Source organism: Sinohyriopsis cumingii, chromosome 19 (genome assembly GCF_028554795.1).
Source record: "Sinohyriopsis cumingii isolate HCF-2022 chromosome 19, ASM2855479v2, whole genome shotgun sequence".
Taxonomy (NCBI): Eukaryota; Metazoa; Mollusca; class Bivalvia; order Unionida; family Unionidae; genus Sinohyriopsis; species Sinohyriopsis cumingii.
Genome location: NC_142979.1, coordinates 44,197,787 through 44,220,414, shown reverse-complemented (window position 1 = coordinate 44,220,414; position 22,628 = coordinate 44,197,787). Strand labels below are relative to the sequence as shown.

Sequence of the window (22,628 nt, the reverse complement as noted above, 5' to 3'; positions counted from 1 at the left end):
CTTACTTTCGTTTTATCCTTGTCAATGATGGATTTTAGTGCTGTTTGTCATTCACGTAATTGATCATATCTAAATTTCTGAACATCAATTGAAATGCTCATTATACTTTACGCAGTAACCAATTAAGGTGTCTCAGCAACAAATTCCAGACACCACCAGTAAGATGCTGAAGTTAATTTCTTATCAGCTGCCTCCAGTATAAATGTTTCTTCATCTCCGCTATTTAACACAACAGACACAACTCCGGAAAACTTATCGGATGATTGACGCCAGGGATATGTAGTGTATATGCTAAATTTTGCAGCACTGAACACAGACAGTCTGTACACACCAGTGACTTCTGTGGTATGTTTGATAGTATTATTTTGCTGTGACCATGTCGATAATCCTGATGAAACTGTGTATACTATATTGACAAATGTGTTTGTGAGGGATTTTAATCAGACTATTTTTTTTAGCGACATCAGGAATTCCACTTACAACATATTCTTGTATTTTCTTAATTGTATCAATGCTCGTCTTGATATCAGAGAGTTTCACGTCAACAGTCAACGGGGTGCCAAAGAATTCCTCTGCGGTTTCATTAATTTTTCTAAAATTTCTACGAAGATTCGTGAACATATTTAGAAGAACGTGATACTCGGGCCGCAACGTGGATAATTTATCATCTACGGCGCTGTTGTTAATGTCCACATGTTTTTGTTTCTGCGTCTTTGTCGGATGTACGATCTCTTAGCACGACTATTTTATTTCCGTTCATGCCGAGTTTGCCTGTCATTGCGTCACAGGTATTCTTCGAACGATTAGCAACGCTTCTTGCAATTTCATTTCTGATAACCGCGATTGATATAATTGAGTCTCTAATGCTACCTCCATCAGTAAACACAGAGATGCTATCTGTGGTAGCACCGACAACTCTACGAATTATATCATTCCATTTGATATTACTCGTTTTAAAAATGCCTTATTTATCCTAAAAAACAACAACTTCATCGCGGTCAACTCCAGAGAGGTTCATAATATCAGCGAATTCGTCCTTAGAGGCGTGATTTGACTAATCTATGTCGTTGATTCTTTTTACTCGCAGTAGTATCAACGCGGGATCTTCTGTAAATATCTACCATTATTTTCTTTGTCGTCTTTCCAAATGGTGATCTAAATCAATGATTTCTCAAACTGTTGACTTGTATAATTATGCACAACTTTGTGAGGTGGCAACAATGATGTCTTTGATACAGCGTGTAGTACAGCAAGTGCTTCACGGCCACATATTGGTGGATCGCTTAATGTTTGTGTTGGAAGCGTTGAGTACCATGTTTTTATGTGAAGTGGCATGACATACTTGATAAATTCCTGCGGTGGAACTAACCCATATGAATTGAAATAAACAATTCCATGGGGACCAATTGCGTACGATACCCAATGAGTTCCAGGTCCAGTGCTGTTATCGAGATTAATAATACCGGTTTCAATATTGTTTGGTCATTGTGATAATTGATCTCGCATAAAAACACCTCTAAAGTTTTTTTATTTTTAGCTGCTTAGCAGCATCAAGTAAATCAAAATTTGACATGGGTGTAAAACCACAGGTTTTAAACGAAGTGTTCCTGGAAGTTTCAGATCTTTTCCTCGATGAATTCCTGGAAGTCCTAAGCCCTGTTCCGTTCCTTTTTTTAATTCCATTTCAGCAGCGGTTCTAACAGAACCTAACTTGGCCGCCTTTGCAACAGCTGAAGCTTCAGCAGCTATCAATGCTGATATTGCCACGAGAAGTGGAAATATGCCACCTGTCTTAGCAGTATCTTTGATGGCACCCGCGGAAAGTTCAAGTCGTATTCCAGTTCTGGATAGTTTGGCTTTATTAAAATGTTTAAATTTATGGCCTGTCAACGATAGTTTATTTTGACCACCTGCAATCTGATTGTGTTTTAGCGTTATTGCCATTCCTGTTTTTTTCACTGATGCGGATTGTAGCTTTTTAATCTGACCATGAGTCAGACTGACACTAACGTGATGATATGACGACATTTTATGATAATACTCGTATTTCTAATTCACATAGATTAAGGTGAGACATTAAGATTTTCCACTGGTGCATCAACGACTCGCATTTTTTCACCACCATCTTCAAGTAACATTGCTTTATCGCTAAGTATGACAGCGATTGCTCTGTAATTAACACCACCACCTGTACTCACGCTGGCTCTGAATTGTATATTGACAGATTGTCTGGATAAATCAAGATACTCCAGCGAAAAATAATAGATCAGATATCGACTTTTAAAATCCAACTGTGAGATTTGGAAACCGGTATCTACATTTTGATCGCGCCCCATAAACGTCATTAACCGATGGTATACACGTGCTTTACAATTTTGTTCATAGTTTAGTAGTATGTTACCTGTCGGTTCTTGTTGTCCGTTTATTCATAAAGAAACATCGGTAACACCAAGTTCGTCAAATATCATATGACTACGTTCTTGTGAGTTTAATCGATTATAATTCTGAAAAGCATTATATGATGTGGTGCAGAAACACCTTGCTGTGATGATATATGCCACGTAAATACCCAGTTAATATCAGTTTATATACTATCCGTGGTTGTTGTTAACCATGACAGTAGTGATTTACCACCTGTGTCCATAAAAGATAATAGTCGCTCTTCTTCTTCGATCACTGGGGTCATTACTGGCATCAACGAAAGTTTTGTCAGTATTACTTTACCAGTGTCACCAGCATATCTCCAGATAACATCGTTGTCTGTAGCCTTTCTCACAAGAGCAACTGTGTTTAGCTCCAAAGATAATTTTTCTAACATTTCTACAAAATCCAAAGATATGTGACAGTGGAACTGCACACAAAAAAGCTCTACGGCCTCGCTCCAACTTTGCGGCGTGTTGCAAATCCTAGGTCGAAATTTGGATTAACACTATGAACCACAGCTTCTACATCTGCGTCATTGGCAGTGCGGTTTTTTAGTCATCTTATATTATACTGATCGCTTTCAAGGGTGTTATTAGTGTCTTTTGCAAACATCATTGTAGGACCGGTTAATTTTGTAAAGTCATCCGAGCATCTTGCTAAACCTATTATAGCTGTGGCAACGTCAACGTCCTTCTGAGTTACCTCGGTTTTTTTTCCATCAATCATGTAAGTGGCGCTATCAAACAATGCCATAATGCCATTGTTAACAAAACCAATTTTATCCCCGACTGCATATGCAGTATCATCGTGTATTATAACTGCACCTTCTACCTCAATAAAAGTCTCAGTGGGTAGAAAGTATCTACTTCTATCATGGAATTGTAATTCAATTCTTCCACTTTGATTTGGTAGTCGTGTGTCATTATAATAGCATTGATAATCACGCAGACTCATCTTTAAGGACTGGTGCTTCCATATCAAATGCTGTATCGGATATACATTTAAACATTTTTATTATAATTATTTTCGTCTAACATGAGAATTACTGCCTTCAAGAAACTCCGCTTCCTGATATCAAACTTGAAACAATATTCTTCTCTGCTTCACTAGGCCCATTTATCTATTATTGCTGCCAGTTTTTGATTTGCAGCTTGATTTATTATTTTACTGACATTTGCAGGCATAACTTCAGTGCTTGGTAATTTAACTGGCTGTGGTTTTCGTCGTATTAATCGTGCTAGTCGTTCTTTGATTGCCGAGAATGCTTTACCAGCAACGTTGACAACTGCACCAGGAGCTTTTTCACAAACAACGTCAATAGCTTTCATCGATAATTGTTTTCGCAGCAGGTGCAACTTTTGGATCTAACCTTCTGAATAATCCCTGAACAACAACACCTAGTCCGTCTCCGTAAATTGCTCTGTAGGTTGGTAATCTTGAGTTTTTTACTCTGACCATTACAGGTCCCCGCTGACTATTATGTACGATCATCTTATTTTACTTGCCATTTATCTAATCATTGTGACAACTAATCACTTAGTCAAGGTTGTCAACAAGTTCATTGATAAGTTCCCGGTAAACGCTAATATTCATGATACCACCTGTGAATAATCGTTGACAAATATCAGCTGCTTCATTAATTATTCCCAGAGAATTATTACCTGCTCGTTTTCCTCCTATGAGAACTTCTAGTCGTCCTATGTCGCAGAGAATATTGTTAGGACAAGTAACAAAACCACTTCCTATTTTTGGAGGTTCGTCCTCCAACTGTTAAGTAAGAAAATCTTAATCTTTCGTTGTTGTTCTATCTGTTGCAGTGGTGAAGGAAGTTGTAATTGTGGTTGTGACAAAATCTGCTGCTGTTTAGAAAGGTTTTATTGTTGAATTCTTTCTCTCTCCCCTTGTCGAAGATCTTTTACAATTTGTAAAAACGCACCATATTTTGTATGATTTGTATCAACTTTTGATAATTTTTTGGGAGCAGAAAATACTAAAGGAATCCAATCACTTAACTTTATCTCCGGTTTGTTAAATTCGGGTTTTAAATAGTTTTTTTCTGTTATTATACCCAAACGCAGCAATACTAGGTGCAAGTTTCGGATTTCTTTTATCAGCAAATTGTATTTGAGCATAATCATTAAACATTTCAGCAGGAGAAGGTAGTTGTGGTGGTGGTGTTGCCAAGATATATGGTTGAGGTTTGTGTTGTGGTATGGGTTAAGGTTTTCGCTGAACGGGTTTTTGTCGAACTTGAGAACCTAAAATATATTTATCTATTTCATCTAAATACGCTAGATACATTACATCACTATTTGAGATTCGATACTTTTTAAATTTTATGCGAAATATCCATTTATGCCAAATCTCCCTGCTTACGGGTTTATCATATTCGGGTTTTTAATATCTCTATAATTAAAACTTGAAGCTGCAAACCCACCTAGTTTGGAAATATCATCAAGCACATTTATTTGCTTTATAGCATTATTAGTAAATGTATCAAGCAGTTTAATCTGCACTTCTGGTTCCGCTGCTTCATTTAATTTTACTTTAGGCACGAGTTTCTCTTTTATTTCACAGACACCCTCAAGTATTTCTTCATCAGCAGGTGGAAGTTGCTCGGCAGCTATATCAATTGGAAGTCTTTTTAAAATTCTTTTTGTTTTCTTAGTTCTCTTTGCTATTTTTGCGGTTCGCTCTGCGGTTTGTTCGACTGATAGAAGAAGATCCTCCTTAATAGCCATTACGACCTTTGCAGTAACTTCTGTGACAGGTTTAAATAACTGTTCTGTGCCTTCTGCGTATTCAACTTGAGATTCTTGCCATTCTTGTAGTTTATTCCCGAGAAAAATCTCTTACGGGAGAAATTTTGTAATTGCTTCTAGTAGCTCTCGAGCTAATCTAGCTGTATAAGACTCCAATGCTGGTGCCATTGTTATAATTTTTTTTAAATTGATAGTAGCAGAGTGGGTGTGACTACGATGAGGTGTCAATGTAGTAAAGTTTACGATGTTTTTCAAAAACGATGACGCGAAAAAAGTAACAAAGAAGCTATTCCACAGAGAAGCTCCTGAAAGGTTAGAGGCTTCGGTTTCACGTTATCAGCATATTTTTTCTTCGTTTTTGTATGAGCCTTATTTTACCAAAATAACGCTTATAAAATGAGGTCGGTTCACCCTCTCTACTGCTACCTGTTCATCATGATGTGGTGTTTTACTTGAAGCATTACTACCATCACTACATGTAGATGATGTTGGACTGTCAGGTATAACATCAAGTTCAGTGACTTTGTTGTCTGATGAATTTGCACTAAATCAAAATGCTGTTAATTTTGTTAACTTAATCTTAGGATGAGACGATGAACACGCAACGTCTAACTTAAGTTTACCCACGATAAAGTTGCACTGTTGACATTATATAATTCTGATTGAATTTTTTCCCATTCGTATTTACACACAGCAATCGGTACTTCAAAGGTAATCAGTTTAATCTTAAGATGCAGCAAACTATTTTATTGGTATATTTAAAAAAAAAAAAACAGTACAAGGATTAGCAATACATGTAGTTCAATTAATTTTTAGCTATTTCTGTTCGCTTTTTCAGAGGTCGGTTGATTGTAGGTATAGTCTGGTATCATGACTGAGTATCACAGCATACAGTACTCAGGCCAGATGTCAACATAAGTGGATTATGATGTAACAATGCACTGTAGAGACGGTGCATAGAAACACTGGAACGCACCGAAATGCCCGAACGCACCGAAACATAATATTGTAAATACCATAGCTGGATATTGTGAAATTTGAGAAGATTTTCTGTACAGAAAATAAAATTTACTATTAATAGTGTCTAATACAATTTTTACATAAGTTTAAGTTTATTGCTTAATCTGCTACTAATAAATACACATTATTAATGATTTATTAATAATGCCGGGATGAATGAACTTCGTGAAAATCAGCAATTTAAACAGCCGTACAGTGTAAGTTTAACTTTCAAGAATTATTTTAATGATCTAAATAGAAAGATACATGCAAAAATGACATGTCAAATCATTTCCGTATTTATTTTGGAATTTACGTCACAACAAAATGTTACATTTTCCCTTTTGATTGCTTGATGATAATAATAAGATAAAAATGTGCACGCATTTTTCCTTTTATGAAAGTTTATCTTCAATACCCATATGTATTCACTTCTTTGTCAAGAGCATTATCAGCATATACTGATAAAACATTAAACTGGCATGTTTACTTTGCAATCGGGGCATATGTATGTGCTATTTCAGAACACGAATTGATGACAATGTCATGTTTCTTCGTACAGAAGCGTTTAAACTCTGCAAATCTTTGGTCAGTTGGCTATGCTCATTAGTGAATCAAGATAGATGGCTAAATTTCCCTTTGGCAAGTGTAAATTGGAATGTGACCATCATACCATTAAGTGCTCATATTGTTGTAAATGGTACCATAGGTGATGTATTGATTTATCTCAGCAAGAACTTAAATCTTGTTCTTTAAAATCACTATAATTCATCTGCAAATCCTGTGCATTTGAAGGTGATGAGTATGATCCAGGAGCGGCTTTATCAAGGTAAGAGGATTTAAACAGATTTATTTAGTATGTTATTATTCTTCATTTTAGTAAATGTTTTCAATGAAGTTAAGTTTCAAACTACTTTGAATGTAATTTGCATTAAAAAATAGTGTCTTCATGTATACAAGATAATATTTTCCTTAAACTAAGTCAGAAAGAACTGCTTTTTACTTCAAGTAATAAACGAAATTGAACTATATTAGTTTCTCACAAAAAAATCAAACATAAATAATAACACTGATAGGAGGCCGTGTGCGTCTTTTCATTCAAATACACTCAAATATATTGAAATACACTCTAAGACACTCAAACACGTCATTTTTAAAAGTCTCGGGATTTTACTGATAGCCATTGAACAAAAATGAATATTACATCATCAACCTTACTATCATATAAATCGTGGACCGAAAGAAAAGACCGAACATATAATGAGTCTAGTGTGTAATGTAGCACACTGTCCAGTAGACTCAACAATAGCAACATCTCAGGCCATTAAAACATCCACGTAAAGGTATATTTAATTATAGACAACAGATCCAATACCATAAATCGCAGCAAGAAATCAAAGAGTAGTTTTCTGATGATTGCGGTAGGTGGAACACGGTTCTGGGTTCCTCACTGAAACCCTATTACTTTTTATGTGCAAACGGTGATCTCAAAAACACATATTTTTACTACGGTCAGTTCTATAACATGGGCAGATGGAGCAGAAGTATATACCAGTGGACCCTCAGCCAGAATCAAAGTTGTTGTGGTCCATAGGTACTATACTTCGCTAAAAGCAGACAAGTTGTATAAGAAACGAGTTACTTTGTTAGGGGAAGGGAGATTAACCAGTCGACTTGCTGTAGTAGAATACAATGGCACATTTCCTGGTCTAGCCCCCCCCCCCATTTCAAAATCTAGTATCAGAATATTTACGTACACAAGACTTTGTTATGACAGAAATAAAGGACATGTTACAGACAGACAAACCACAAATGATCTATGCAAAGCTTATGAAGAAATTATGAGAAGATGACGTGACCAACTGGAATGCAGCAAACACTTGACAAAAAAAGTATGAAAAGTTGAAGAGACATACCACCGGACATAGAAAAACTGTCCTGGATTATATTCAGCAACTTGAGAAGCAACTTACATGAAGCCATCCTTTCGTAAGAGCTCTAATACGGACTAATGGAAAAACGCCATGAATTTTACTTTATGACTATGAACAGCTAACTGACATAAAGAATATGTACTGCACTGGACAGGCCGTTTTAGGAGTAGATAAAGCATTTAATCTCTGTCACATGATGTGACTGTGACGTCTTATAAACAACTTTGAAATTCTGTAATTAGACAGCATACAGGACAACCACCAATTTTTACAGGACAGGTCTTCGTGCACGACAACAGCGACTTTGAGAGTAGTATGCAGAAGCCAAAGTCTTATTAGTTTAACTGATATAACCTGGGATGTGTTGATTCATGTTGTTGATACATTTAATCTTTTTCTTCTCCGAGTGGGCAAGTCCGACTTGCCTTATTTGTATATTAATTTTTAAACATTTGTGTGTTATATGAAACAAATACATTTAGAAATATGTTCCAAAAATTGTCTTTGTGTATTAAACCCATTTTCTGCCACTATCCTTTATCACATACTATTTTTCCAAAAAGCAGAATAATTTAAAAAAAAAAACAATCAACGAAAGATGGCAATGATTTGACAGGCCATTCTTGTATGTTTCTTTGTATTCAGACCATCATGACAGTTAAAGTTAAACTAAACACCTGTTGGGTTGTGCAAATTTCACACACACCGGAACTTAAGATAATAAGAAAAATGTAATTATTAATAACCTAGATATGATAATCAACTTAATAAATCAATATTAATATGTGTTTATTATTAATAGCTGAAGCATTAAAATCAGGTATAAATTGCAATACACGCTGTTAATATTAAATTTTGTTACTTTATGAACTGTCACCAAATTGAGCAGTTTCCAGCTTCTATTTAGTTTGGTGTTGCATCACTTGCAGAAAAAAAAGTACATATTAATTTATAATATAACTAATATTAAATGTCACAGATAAGAATTATACATACACAGCCAATATACACCATCGTATATACGATATAATTGAAGTGCATTCCGGTGTTTCTATGCACCCCTGTAGAGATGGGTTTGTCAATACGAACAAAGGATTTGTTTACATAAGATAGATTCCAGTGCATTGTGTATATTAGTTTGTGGCTTCCTTTCATAGTCCCTTTGAATTTCTCCACTCCAAAGTCATGACTGTATGTACAAATTAAACAGCTAAAAAGGCTATCGCCAATAAAAATTGCCAGATGGTATATTTTGTTGCCAGTAAGGAAAAAAAAAATGCAATTTGCTACATTGGCTAAGCTCAGGACAATCCCTGATATACATAGCACAGGCTTTGAAAAGATTTTCAGAATAACACGATTCATTACAAACATTACTTAAATTCTTTACATTTGTCGATTTAACAAATCAAATTTGTATCAGAACAATTGTAATAATATGGCATGATACAGATATTTATCTGTGTGCCATAATAATTATGCCTGAAAGGATAATAGAACTCGTCTCCTGCTGCTATCTACCTGCTTCTATAGGTATGCAAGGACTAAACATGTAGAATGAATGGACTTTATCAAGCCTATGTTTTTGAATCCCCGGGTATAGATCTATCCAAACAGCTAATAATAATTAACATATTTATAAATATTTGTAACAATATACAATTTCAATTTGATATTTACTTGCATTTTCCTCAGTTATTTGAATTAAGTCAAAGTCTAAGTCAGCTAAATGTATAAAAATGCAGTGGTGAGAGATCTTTATTTGCATTTTCTTCAGTTACTTGCATTAAAAACCGTAACTTTATTCTAAGTAAGTTATAGGCGTAAAAATGCAGCGATGAGAGATGTTCACCTCAACGAAATCAATTAGTGCATAAAAAGTCGGTAAATGTTCCTTCATTTTATTTTATTACACCTACTGCAGATTACTCTACATGAACAGTCTATACCAATATCAAGTAGCTTGTCCTAATTCTTATATCCAAACTGTATTGAAATATTTATTAAATCTATACGCCCACAATAAAGTTTGATTCACAGTAGCTCCTTTATTCAATCGTTAACTGTCTATGATATGGATTCTAATTCTAGTAATAACTGTATTGTATACCATGAAATAGCTGTTACATCAGTGAATATGTTTTTGCAACATTGTTTGAATTGACAACTAAGAAATAGCGATGATCTCTGTGTATCTGCGCAGTAACTTGGAGTTCTTCATCTTCTCCAAAAACATGGATTCAAAATATTCATTTTGGGCCACTGTAAACGTATTCTTCCAGTCCCCAGTCGCTCCTGAAATATATATTTCATCATTGTGATAAAACCAATCTAGCCGGAAAAGCCATCCGTGTATAGTAATCTTTTAAATGTGTGTGCACAGGGGCAGATAAATGGGTGTCTGAGAAATAACATTTATTTATACATCAGTATATATGTATAGGAGAGAGAGAGAGAGAGCGTTACAAATATACACCATACAGAACAGAAGGTGCACTTTCTGTTCTGTTTGGTGTACATTTGTAATTATTCATAATTAATTCTGTCTACATGATATATGTCATAGGAATCTGCAATGACTGTAAATAGATGAGAATTAATTACTAGGTCATAATGTTAGTGTTTGGTACACACAAGTGCATATTACACCAACTGAGTAGCAATATGGACTGGTTCATGCCCTTTACCCGCTGACCTGGGTTTGAATTTCCGTAAGGTATGAACAAAAATTATCTGATCTGTATGATAGCATTATATATACATACAGTGTGACCTGCTATAGCACGCACCGTTATAATACAAAGTCGGATATAACATGGTCGTGGTGTGGCTCCCAAAATTTGATATGCATGTATATTACGTATGCCTTCTGTTTTTACTACAGGCATATTTCTCATTTAATTTATATCGATTTAAGATGGTAACTGTGCCAATGAAACACATATTTTTGCGCCTGCATTTATCACCTACCTCCCCACAAATGTTTTTGGATACATGCATCATTTTCTTCAGCTAACTAACCTGGTTGCATATAACATGGTCAGATTCTATGGCTCCCAACTACCAACTACCATGTTATAGCGGAGTCACACTGTATATATATATATATATATATATATATATATATATATATATATATATATATATATATATATGTTTGATCTTCTCAGACCAGTTAGGAGGCCCTCCTGCCCTACTTGTAAATGTTTGATATAATGTATATTTAATTGTGTGGAATATATATATATATATATATATATATATATATATATATATATATATATATATATATATATATATATATATATATAATAATTTATATATATATATTATTTTTGTGTGCGTATTGTTTTAAAAAAAAAGATTTTCTTTTCTTCAATCTAAACATTCATCTTTTCCTAGAAGAAGAAAAAAATGTTCTGCCATCCTTGCGTTTTTTCTTCTTTCTGCCTTCTTCTTTTCTCTTTCCTCCTAATTCTGTCCTTTTCTCTTTTTTGGTCTGAAGTTTCTGTAATTGCCGTTGTTGATAATTCGGGTATCTGCTCTTTCCTATTTTGTTCACCTTGTGCCATTCTCTTTGATAATTGTCTTTCTGCATCTTGGTCCTGTGCACTAGTATGTTGCTTTTGTTTTACTATATATCTATTCTCTGTCACTGGTCCTGATGATTTTGTTGATGCTGTTGGTTCAAAGTTAAGATTTCCCTGCTGTTTCAGTCTCTATTGTTGTTGTTGATTTTGGGGCTTGTGCCTTTTGTTGTTTCTGTTGTTCCCATTGTTGGCTACTTTGTCTCGTTTGCTGTTGTTGCTGTTGGTCCCCTTGCTGTTGTTGTTGCAGTTGTGAGTAATGTATTTGACCTCTCTGCCTGGTTGATGTTTCTTGCTCTGGTTGTAATCCAGGTTGCTGTTGGTGTAATGGATTTATTGTTTGTAGCAATCCTCGATTTTCCTCTCGTGCTGGTTGTATTTGTTCTGAGATTATTATTGATGATTGGGCTTGTAAAGTTTTTTCTTTTCTTTTTTGCTGGTGCTGTTTACACTGTTGTTTTGAATATTGGACATTTTGCAGTTTTTGCTGTTGCTTGTTGTTCTTGTCTCTCTTGATTTTCTTTTGATTGTTCCTGTTGCCGTTCTACTTGTTGTGGTTTCCATTGTTGGGGGTTTGTTTCTTTTATTTGCTTTTCTTGTTGTCTGTCTTGTTGCTGTTGTTGTTTTGGGCTGTGCATTTCCTCTATTTGTTCGTCTATGAATATTTGTTGTTGTTGTTGTTGTCATCTTTGTATTCCATGTTCATTTATCCTTGTCGTAGTCTCTTGGTTTTGGGGGCATTTGTGTGTTGTATGTCCAGTTTGTTAGCATCTGCTGAATTTTCTGTGATACATACATCCTTTGTACCATGCTTTGGTCACCATGTACGAAAAAAATCTCTTTTTACTTCCGTCAATTTGCTTTTTTCTATTTCCAGAATTCTTGTGCCGTTGTATATGGATGTCGAGAAGATTGTATCCAGTCTTGATGAGATAACCTTTATCTTAAATTTTTCCTAAAAGTTTTGGACGGTAACCTACAAAGGTATTTCTAATGGAATGTCCGACAGGTGTAGCTCTCCAGTTTGCTTTTTTTATTTTACACTGGATTGGTGTCGGTTCTTTAATCAAAGCTTTTTCATCAGCGACCTGAATTTCTGGTAGTACTGGTTTTGTCCCTTTTGGGCGTACTATAAATCCTTGATATCCCTTCGGGCTAATTGAGTAGATTTTGTTCAAGCTGTCTGGGTGTTGAACGCTAATTGCCATCATAACTGAGGCTATTACCTTCACTCTATCTCTCGATAATCCTAACATGTCTATCTCTAGGGCTCCTTTTTTGTACGTACATTCCAAAAAAAGATCCATCATTTGTTTCTATCCGTCTAGTGTTGAAGTATTTTTCTAATTCCCTTATCTCTTTGTTTGCTTGGCGTGACTCCATTTTTTCTCAGATCTATATATATATCCAAATCACGTAAATCAAAAGCAAGCTTGCTTTATACAATATACAGAGGTTATAAAACTACAGACTGTATAACTCTTGTACTAAAATAAGAACTTACACTTATGAAAATCATTATATAAAAAAATAAGCTGTACATACGATGAGACAGACAAAGAATGTCTTGCATAGAAACACGGTCTTAAAAGGGATATGCTACAATGACCTTATGCCAAGATACTGTTTATGGAAATATCCTACTATGTTGCACATGCTAAATGTGTAACTATGATTCGCAAATTAGGAACATCACAGCCAGTATTGTCAGATGAAAACAAATTATGCAACCTCATCTGAACTATATACCACGTTATCAAGCAACACAATTACGACTTTTTCAAAATTAAATGAGACATGGCATGTGGCGACGTGAAGGTAGGATTGCAGCTGACAAAGAGGAAAATGTTTAGCCTTGAATCAAACAAGTAAGAGAGATGTAACTTGTAACAAGCAGAAATCAAATTTGCATTGTGAGTAATGGCACCGATCATCTAGCTCTGAAGCACTGCAGAATACATAATTACATGACAATCTCTTGCAGAAAAACGTCTTACCTTTCCTGAACATTGAAAAGTTATTTCTGAATACAGTCGTTCTCACTTCCTCTGGAATGTGTTTCTCTTTTTCAACCTTCATTTGCTCGAAGTTACACTTGTCTGATATATCTCTTATTAGGTCATCGGTACAAGTCACTCCAAGGAACAAGGCAAGCTTTCGAACTTCATCAATGCAGTTCTGTGGAAGAAGGTTTTGCATTGTAAAGAGAAGGATCACTACAGATGAAATCAACAAGTATTCCATATTAATTTATATAATATTCACAAAAAGCTCAGCTTTATTTGTGTTCGGATCCTGACGTCATGTCATAAAAATTGTTTGACACATTTTGGCGTAACACTTAGCAAAACGCCAAATTTATTTCTTTTTGCAAAGTTTTTGACGTTATGTCATACACATAATGTTTAACTCGTCAACAGAAGTGTACGAAAATCTTTCAAAAGAGCACAAAAACAGTTTTTGAAGAATACAATAATATATCTGCAGTCACTGGAAGCAATCTTGTTCCATATAATTAATTAGTTCTTTCATAACTTTATTAACAAATTATGAAGAATGTAAGAATCTCTACATAACCTTTTACATTTTTAAATACCTTTTCTAAATTAAGAAAGTTCCTAATAATATTTAATAGAACAACTTCTGGGGAAAATACAAAAGAAACATGAAGAAAACAAATTTGTGTCTTTCTTTGTTGTTTTTTGTTTTGTTCCATCATATAGACTAGAAAGAACAAGGTCAAAATAAATCAACAGTACTTTACAGTGACTATGTAAATTCAACTTTATTTACAAGAGCCTCTCGATGCAAATGACAGTCTTACTGGTCGAAATGAATTTCCAGGAATTCAAAATAAAACCATTTCTTCCTTTTAACTGCTAAATGTTTAAACCATCTCTGATATTCTTACAATATCAAGATTTTCAAGTTAGCTGCAGTGTATGCAAAATTGGCACCATTTTATTTAAATACCAAGCAAACATCATTTATTATTATAGTTTAATTTGACACGTCAGTAATCAAAAACCAAAGCTTTTTGAAACCTGGTTGAAGCGGCTTGTAGGAGGTTCATTATTCATTTACTTAAATTTGATGTTGTTAAATTAAAGCCAAATCCCTGAAAAGATAGCTGCAGAACCGAAAAAGGGAGGCTATGCCTAAAATTTGCACAAGAAAATTAAAAGCCCCATGAAAAAATTGCCTGCCCCAAAGAGAAGTACAACTGCATGGACACGTATGTACTCCAGGAAACAATGCCTTTCTCTGACAGTGTCTATACTTCTTTGTCGTTCACTGTGATACCTTCCAAACTTGATTTAACACATGTATTTCCTAATTTGATGACAAGAATGGAGGCCCATTTCTAAAGGATGGAACTCCTTTTCCAGCCACAGTGACAACATATTCGTTTTCTTTAATAAATGTTCCTGTAGCTAAAACATGTGACTTCACTTAGAAGTACGTGACTGAGCAGTGGTGTTACAAAGTTTATCAGATTTATACAAACAAGACCTGTCAATATTTAGTCTGCTAAAGACCTAATTGTCAAGTGCTACCCATGATGATGTTGATATGACATGCCAACTAACAGATGAGACGAATTCAAGTATAAATAAAAGATTGTAATACAATTCACTTATTATAAGTGGTTTTTTTCTCATGAAACAAAAGATGTCACCAAGATCCCAAGCCACAAACTTCTTCCCAAAAAGTGAACAAAAAGGGATTCCTGCCTGTTTAGCTCAAAATTTATGTGTTGACAGTACTGATAAAATTAAATCCTCCAACTCGAAAAAAAAAGCACCCAATGAAATTACAGATACCATGTGTGAACACTGCCTGAATGTTGGGAAAGAACGGTAATTTTGTCAAAGATACAGAAAAAATTATTAGAAAAATGGCGAAAAAGAATATGCCTATCAGTAGAAAATGGTCCTTTATTGAGGATTTTTGCTGATTTTTACCCCTGTTAAATGTGGCTACTCCTTTGTGAGGTTCTCTTGCTGGGCCACTTTGACACTTTTAGGAGAGGTCAAGAGATAACAAGGATGAAGAAGACAGACACCCTTTCCTACAAAGACATCACATTTGTTCCTTTCTCTATTCACTTGTGTGTGTTTGTACATAGCGTTATAGTAGTGTGCCTACAAACACTTCCTTCCCTTTCATGTTGATATTTGTTGTGTGTGTATGTGATAATATCTTTGTGTGAAAAGTGATGTTTGTTTATATGTGTGTATCTATTTCCACCTTCCTTTATAGATTCCAGGACAAAAGCCCACCCACCCCAAGGGCAGCAGCACCTGAAAGGGTAGGACAAAAGTCCCATAGGAGAAAAGCCACTCAGGAGGAGGACAAAACCCATTGATCTTTAATATTTACAGTATTACAGTGAAACCCCACTATACCATGAATTCGGATATAACGCGGTCGTGGCAAGGTTCCTGAAATTTTGTATATTCATTCGAACAAGAACAAATATTTTTTTTCTTCAAAGTACTTTAAATAGTGTATAAAAATTGTATTATCATTATGGGGAAGAGATCGCATATGAATTCGAATTTAATATGATCGTGGTGTGGTTCCTGAAATGTTAAATACATGTATGTGTATTTTTCTCATAGCAGGGAAAAAATATTTTTCTAAGCATGAGAAATAGTGTGTAAAACATTTGTCATCATTTTGGGGAAGAGTTCGCGTATGAATTTTAATATAATATGATCGTGGCTTGCCTTCTTAAATTTAACAATATCACCAGGTTCTTGAACTGTTATGCCAAAATAAACATTATCGGAAATGTTACTTATTACTGATTCATGAGTAAAGGCTGTGATTGCCTTCAATTAATTCTGTTCACAACTGTTGCTCAAACAATAGCCAATATATGTTTCTTCTTTAACTGCATACACAACTGAAGAGCAGACAATTCGGTGGCTGATAAAAAATTCTCAAATTTTATAAACATCAAAAAATGAAAGCTGCCAACATGTTTGCTGGGCTTGGTGGTGTTATAAGATGCAATCAGTTGACCAGTAAAAAAAATGTCCGCTTTATTAGCTGGAAATTGAAAGGGTATGAAATTGTACATGCATTCAGCTTAAAACAATTTATAAAAGTGACTCATGACCATTGCAGGCCTACTACACTGAGTTTTCTGGTTTTACATGGATACTGTGCTTGTTTATGAATTCGTTATTAATTTCCTTTTATTTATAAAAAATATTTTACCGTTATGGAAAAAAGTTCACAAAAGCAAGTCATTCTCTGCATTTTGCGCAATGATTAGTATAGTAGTTTTCACACGTTTCTTTCGATATTTACAAAATCTTAAGTAAAAGTTATATGCACTTTGAAATCATGTGTTGATTGTTAATTATTCTTGCTGTTCTCGTTCAAACAAATAAGTGTACAAGTGTTAATTATTGGAAATTTGCAATGAATAAATGTACACAGAAACGCATATGAGACAATTTTAGCAGAATGAAATTTGTACTGACACCATTCATAGACCCTGGAACATAATGAACTGTACACGTGCTTTGTCTTTCTTAACCTAATTTTGCTTGTAATTTTTCCCATTGAATTCAGACACATAATGATGTGTGACAAAATTATTGAATAATCTAAATATGTATGCAATTTTTGCAATTGAATTACGTATATTATGGATAATTGTAAGCCCCGATGGCACGATATCAGATGGCAAGTAAACAGTGTTGATACTTTGTTTATGCTGTATATTAGGCGATGAAATGAGACAATGATTTGGAGGAAAAAATTATTGAATATTGTAAATCTGTGTGCAATTTTTCAATGGAATTACATGCATTATGGATGAACTGCATGCCACGACAGCACGATAGTAAATGGTGTTGATACCCTATTCATCATATACATCAGACATGAATATATGTATACGTGACAATGATTTGTTCTCTGAAAAAAGTAAAATACTGTAAAACCCATCATTAACGTGATCCCGATATTAACATGATCCAAAATTTTTTTACCCCAATTAACGCATTTTAGCAGGGTTCCACTAAATGTATTTTCACTGCTCATTTATATAAAATGGTTTTTGTATCTGATCGAGATTTTATTCATTTATTGTAACTAATGTGATATGCAATTGTTTCCCATACACTTTAGTAATTTCTGTAGTATCTAATGTAATGTGTATCTTCTGTAATGTCGACGAAGCAATTTAATAAAATATTTTACATAATATTTCTTATCATACAATTGTTATGAATATTTAATTTCCATTGTTTTTTAGTTTTCAATAAACTTTTTTTTCTCATTATATGCTACTGATAATGTAACATTGTATGTTGGAATTGATCATATCCAAAATCGAGTTCATTTTTGACCTGACCTGAATTTATTAATTCTGGTTTTGTGGTAAACACCATTATCTCAATCTGTATCTAGAATTTTGGAAATCCAATAGAATTGACCTGTTTGCTATACATTTTGTGTTGCAATTTCGGTAAGAAATGGGAGGTCTTGGGTTTGAACTCCAGCCGAGTCATACCAAAGAATTATAAAATGGTACTAAGAGCTGCCTCGTTGGGTACAAATATTAAGAGTTAGTGTTAGGATTGGTCGGCCTGGAGTCAGGATAATGTGACATGGTCGGACATCGTGCTATATATCTGCGGCATGATGCCCCAGTACTAGATATCACTATAAACTGTTACACTGCAGACATAGTAGCGATATGACTGAAAAATGCTAAAGCTACATTAAAAATCCAAATCAGACACAGACAAGATTTTTATTTTGTAAATATTATGAACCTTCCAGAATGTTATTTTTCATTAGGCAATGATTTTGTTTAGACAATGTTAATTGTGACCTGAGGTCTGGTGGAAGACATAATAAACTTGTGGCTGGACAAATTATTCATTCGTGTTTTAAGATCTTGAGGCATTATCAGTTGAATTATTGTTGAATCCAGTAATTAATTTTTGGGCTGGAATTTATTTCTTCAAATTATTTAATTCAAGTGATTTTTCTCTGGAAATACAGAGTGCTCTTCGAAACTTAACATTCTTGGAAAAAAAGACTTTAATGTAAATTAAAATTTCAAACAAGGATATATTCTTGGATTGTATTATTGTGACTGCACAGCAACACGATACGGGTCACCACAGGTACATGAATACCTTCAGCATCAGACCTAATTTGGATTTCCACTAAAGTTTATACAGAACTTTAAAGATTAGGATTTGTTTCTGTAATTCCATGATTATTTGAGATTTAATTTGCAATACAGTGAGTTCCGTTTTTTACATTTTCACTTTGTATTGTTGGGAAATAAATTATTTGTTGAATTTTAGAAAGCTTGTTGCTTTTCTACTACTTATTTTAGCATTAAAGAGTCATAATAACAATAAAGGTTTATTTTCATAAATATTAAACAAAATGATCAAATGTGTAGAACCCATCTTTGTTTCACACTCGCCTACAAATCATTTTTATCAACCGCTCTGGTGGCCTAGTGGTTAGAGCGTCTGCCTCGGATGCGGGAGGTCGTGGGTTCGATCCCCGGCCGAGTCATACCAAAGACTTACAAAAATGGTACTAACAGCTGCCTCACTTGGCACTCAGCATTAAGAGGTTAGTGTTAGGACTGGTCGGCCCGGTGTCAGGATAATGTGACTGGGTGGGACATCATGCTACATGTCTGCGACATGATGCCCCAGTGCTAGACATCACTATAAACTGCCACATTGCAGACATCGTAGCGATATGACTGAAAAATTGTTAAAGCTACGTAAAAAATTCAAATCACATCACATCACAAATCATTATTACACAGAATAGTACAGTATGCAAACTATATCAAAGAACATTCCTGTAATCTTTTAAATTAAACCCACAAAAGTCCTACAAACTAACAGATTTAAAGAGCATGTCTGTAATACAAAACCATTTGGTTTCAAGAAATGTAGATGTATGTAGTAATGTTTGCTACTGATGGGTGTTATTGCAACAAAAGTACTCCCAGTGATACCTTTCATTACTTTTGCCATCAATTGCAGTCTATTGTACAGTTCTGGTTCTTTAAACCTTTTTCTCTTTTTCAGCAACATTAAACAATTAACTGTTTAAACATTCCTCAGTGTAAAATTAAAACTTAAAACATGTAATAAAATTTTATATTTTAACAATTGTATTATTATGAAACAGAAATAATACTTTTTTATTTTGATCAAACACTCACAGTGATTGTGTTTTAAAAATGCTATCATTCATGCCAAATAACTGAAACAATGAAAGCCATAATACACTTATTTATTTCAAGACATCTGAATGGGGAGGGTTTTACCCATAAGTGGCTTTCATCCTACCTCTGTTGGGGGTCTTCTGTCCTGGGGGGGGAGCTTATATAATTTTATATCCTACCCCTCCTTCTTGTTTCAAAGCATGTTTATATGTTTGTTTATATGTGTATCAACACTACCTGCCATTTTTGGTGGATTGCAACGGCATGTGTTTGGATCATAATCAAAAAGCAGGTACTGGATTTATAGGTTACTGCATTTGTATGGGAAAATATGAACGAACTTTTTCGGATGGATACTGCATGACCTTGGGAATGCAATATATCCATCCCACAAATTGGGTTCATATTTTCCATACAAATGCAGTAACCTCTTTATTATATACTCATTTTCTTACTCTATCTTAGGGTTAATTATTTAAACAAAAATACATTAAAAGAGATAAAGTAACTGAATTTATGCTGTATTTCAAAATAAATACACGACAAGAATATTAATGATCACACAACTCTGCCCATCAAAATTTGAACTAAGTCGCATGCTCGACATCACTTTAAAATGAACTGTCCACTTACTTATAATCTTTAAATTTAGAGTCGTATTGTGAAAGAATCAGCATTGTAACATCTTGTCCAGTTGGTCTGGAATGAATGGACTTATTTTTATCAATTCTGCTCAATTCTGCTGGATTAATTATTGTTTAAATTCCATGCAAAATACATGTGTCTGTGGTCTGGAGAAGGGAGCCTTGGACAAGTTTTGACTCTGCTGCACGTCCGTTTCAATTCTGTCACTGAATGTTTGGAATCATAATGTGGGAAGATATGAACTCTTTCAATTGTAATTATCAGAAAGATGCTATGGAATTTCATGTTCATTTCATTTTGAATGCAGTAAGTAGAATGCACTTGAAACATAGTCAAAATTACAATACAAATTCGATAAATGTGTAAGGAAGCTTTAGGACCCATGACATAGCTCATGTAATTAGGATTTGCAGAATGAACAAAGTACATTTTGAGGAAATTCAAGATACAAAACTGGAAGTATATTTTTTGACATTCTTATTACCAGCTAAAGAAGATATGTTTATACCTGGTCACTTGCATCACTTCCCAGTTATGTTGACCTGTACACAGTATCATCTATAGATAGCATAAATCCGAAACATTGTATCAACAAAGTTAACACGGAAACTGCAAAGCATCTGGCATATCACAATACATCCACCCAGCGGAAATAAGAATTCTTCACCGTCTTGGCTTACTGGCTCTGACTTTTCTAACAATACCTTCATTTCCTGCCCCCCCCCCAAATTTAGTACTTTCACGTAGAAAATGGTACTTATCAGATATATATGCATTAGCCCTTGCCCACAGTATGTTTTTCTATGCTATTTTTATATACCCCATAGATCACTGGTCATAGTCTGAACAATTCCATTAACAAAATGTTACAAACATTTCTCCTAAACAAATGATCAAAATGGTATTTTCAATACTGCATCTCTCACATTAAATAATCATAATATTTTCAATATTGCATCACTCACGTCTGGTGTGGACATTTGTTTGCTTGTTTTAAAATTTCATTTGTGACTCAGTAAACTCATCCACATCAATTTATCATCTTAACTTTTAAATACATGAACAGCTGTTTTAGTTCATCCACAAACAAAACTAATAAACTGAAACCTAAGGTCTACTACATGAGTTTATATGGTATGTTTACAAAGTAATTCCTTTAGGTAAACATGTCATGCACGTGAGTGCAATGAGTGTTCAGTATCGTAAAATACTGCATGATTCTGACAATGTAAAGTGAACAGAGAAAAACAGGAGTTTATAATAATGTATATGATTGGTGTGTGTTTGTAATAACAGAATTTAACATTACCATTCCTGTTTGAACCCCAAAAATGTTTTGACCTTATAAATGCTTTTGTCCCAAAAAACAATTTCGACCCTATAAAAACTTTTCACCATATAATGTTTTTAACCTGCTATGACTCTATGGTCTAAAACTAAGTAGCAGAAAAGAGCAAACCAACAAGTTTTGTAAAATTAAACAGATAATTTAAATCAGTTTGAAAATTTTAAAAGAAATTCTAGTATTGTGAATTAAATCGCAAATATTTATAAAAGTTCAATCACAAAGGCCAAACCTATAAATTTCCAACTGAATTCAAGTGGTATTCCAAATAACTTCCAATACTGAATGTGTTGATATGCATCCGTCTCGAACATGCTAATATGTCAGTGGTTTGAAGTGTGGCAATATGCTAAGAATCTTTTGACGTATCATAATAATCTAATCCAAAAATGTTCTTATCTATATTTCAATATAAATCCAACTTAATGCTCCAGTCGAAGACTATTATTGGTGAACACTTTATATTTCTAGTCAATAATAATTTGAAAAAATAAATCCACCCAAATGAAAAACTACACACAACAATAGACTGTTCTGCTTCAAGATGTTAAGGGGCAAATGCGACGTTTTTCTACTAAACAACATTATATGAAAAGCCTAGACACAATAACTGAGCATGGGTGTAGTCCAGCATCCTCTCAAAAACAAAGTTGTAAAGAAGTTTAGGAATTTCTAAGTGTAAGTGTCCTAGACTCAGAT

General features: G+C 34.3%; 1 protein-coding gene across 1 annotated transcript in view; it reads right to left on the bottom strand.

Moving 5' to 3' along the window:
- Nucleotides 1-5,918: 5,918 nt before the first annotated feature.
- The window catches only part of LOC149775602 (sulfotransferase 1B1-like), a 35,632-nt gene continuing 18,922 nt past the window's right edge, over nt 5,919-22,628 (bottom strand). Inside the window, exons 4-5 of the mRNA XM_089943700.1 lie at nt 13,704-13,884; nt 5,919-10,414 (exon numbers count right to left, since the gene is read on the bottom strand). Coding sequence (XP_089799826.1) covers nt 10,287-10,414; nt 13,704-13,884 — 309 coding nt within the window. The 3' untranslated portion in view covers nt 5,919-10,286. The remainder of the gene's footprint in view (nt 10,415-13,703; nt 13,885-22,628) is intronic.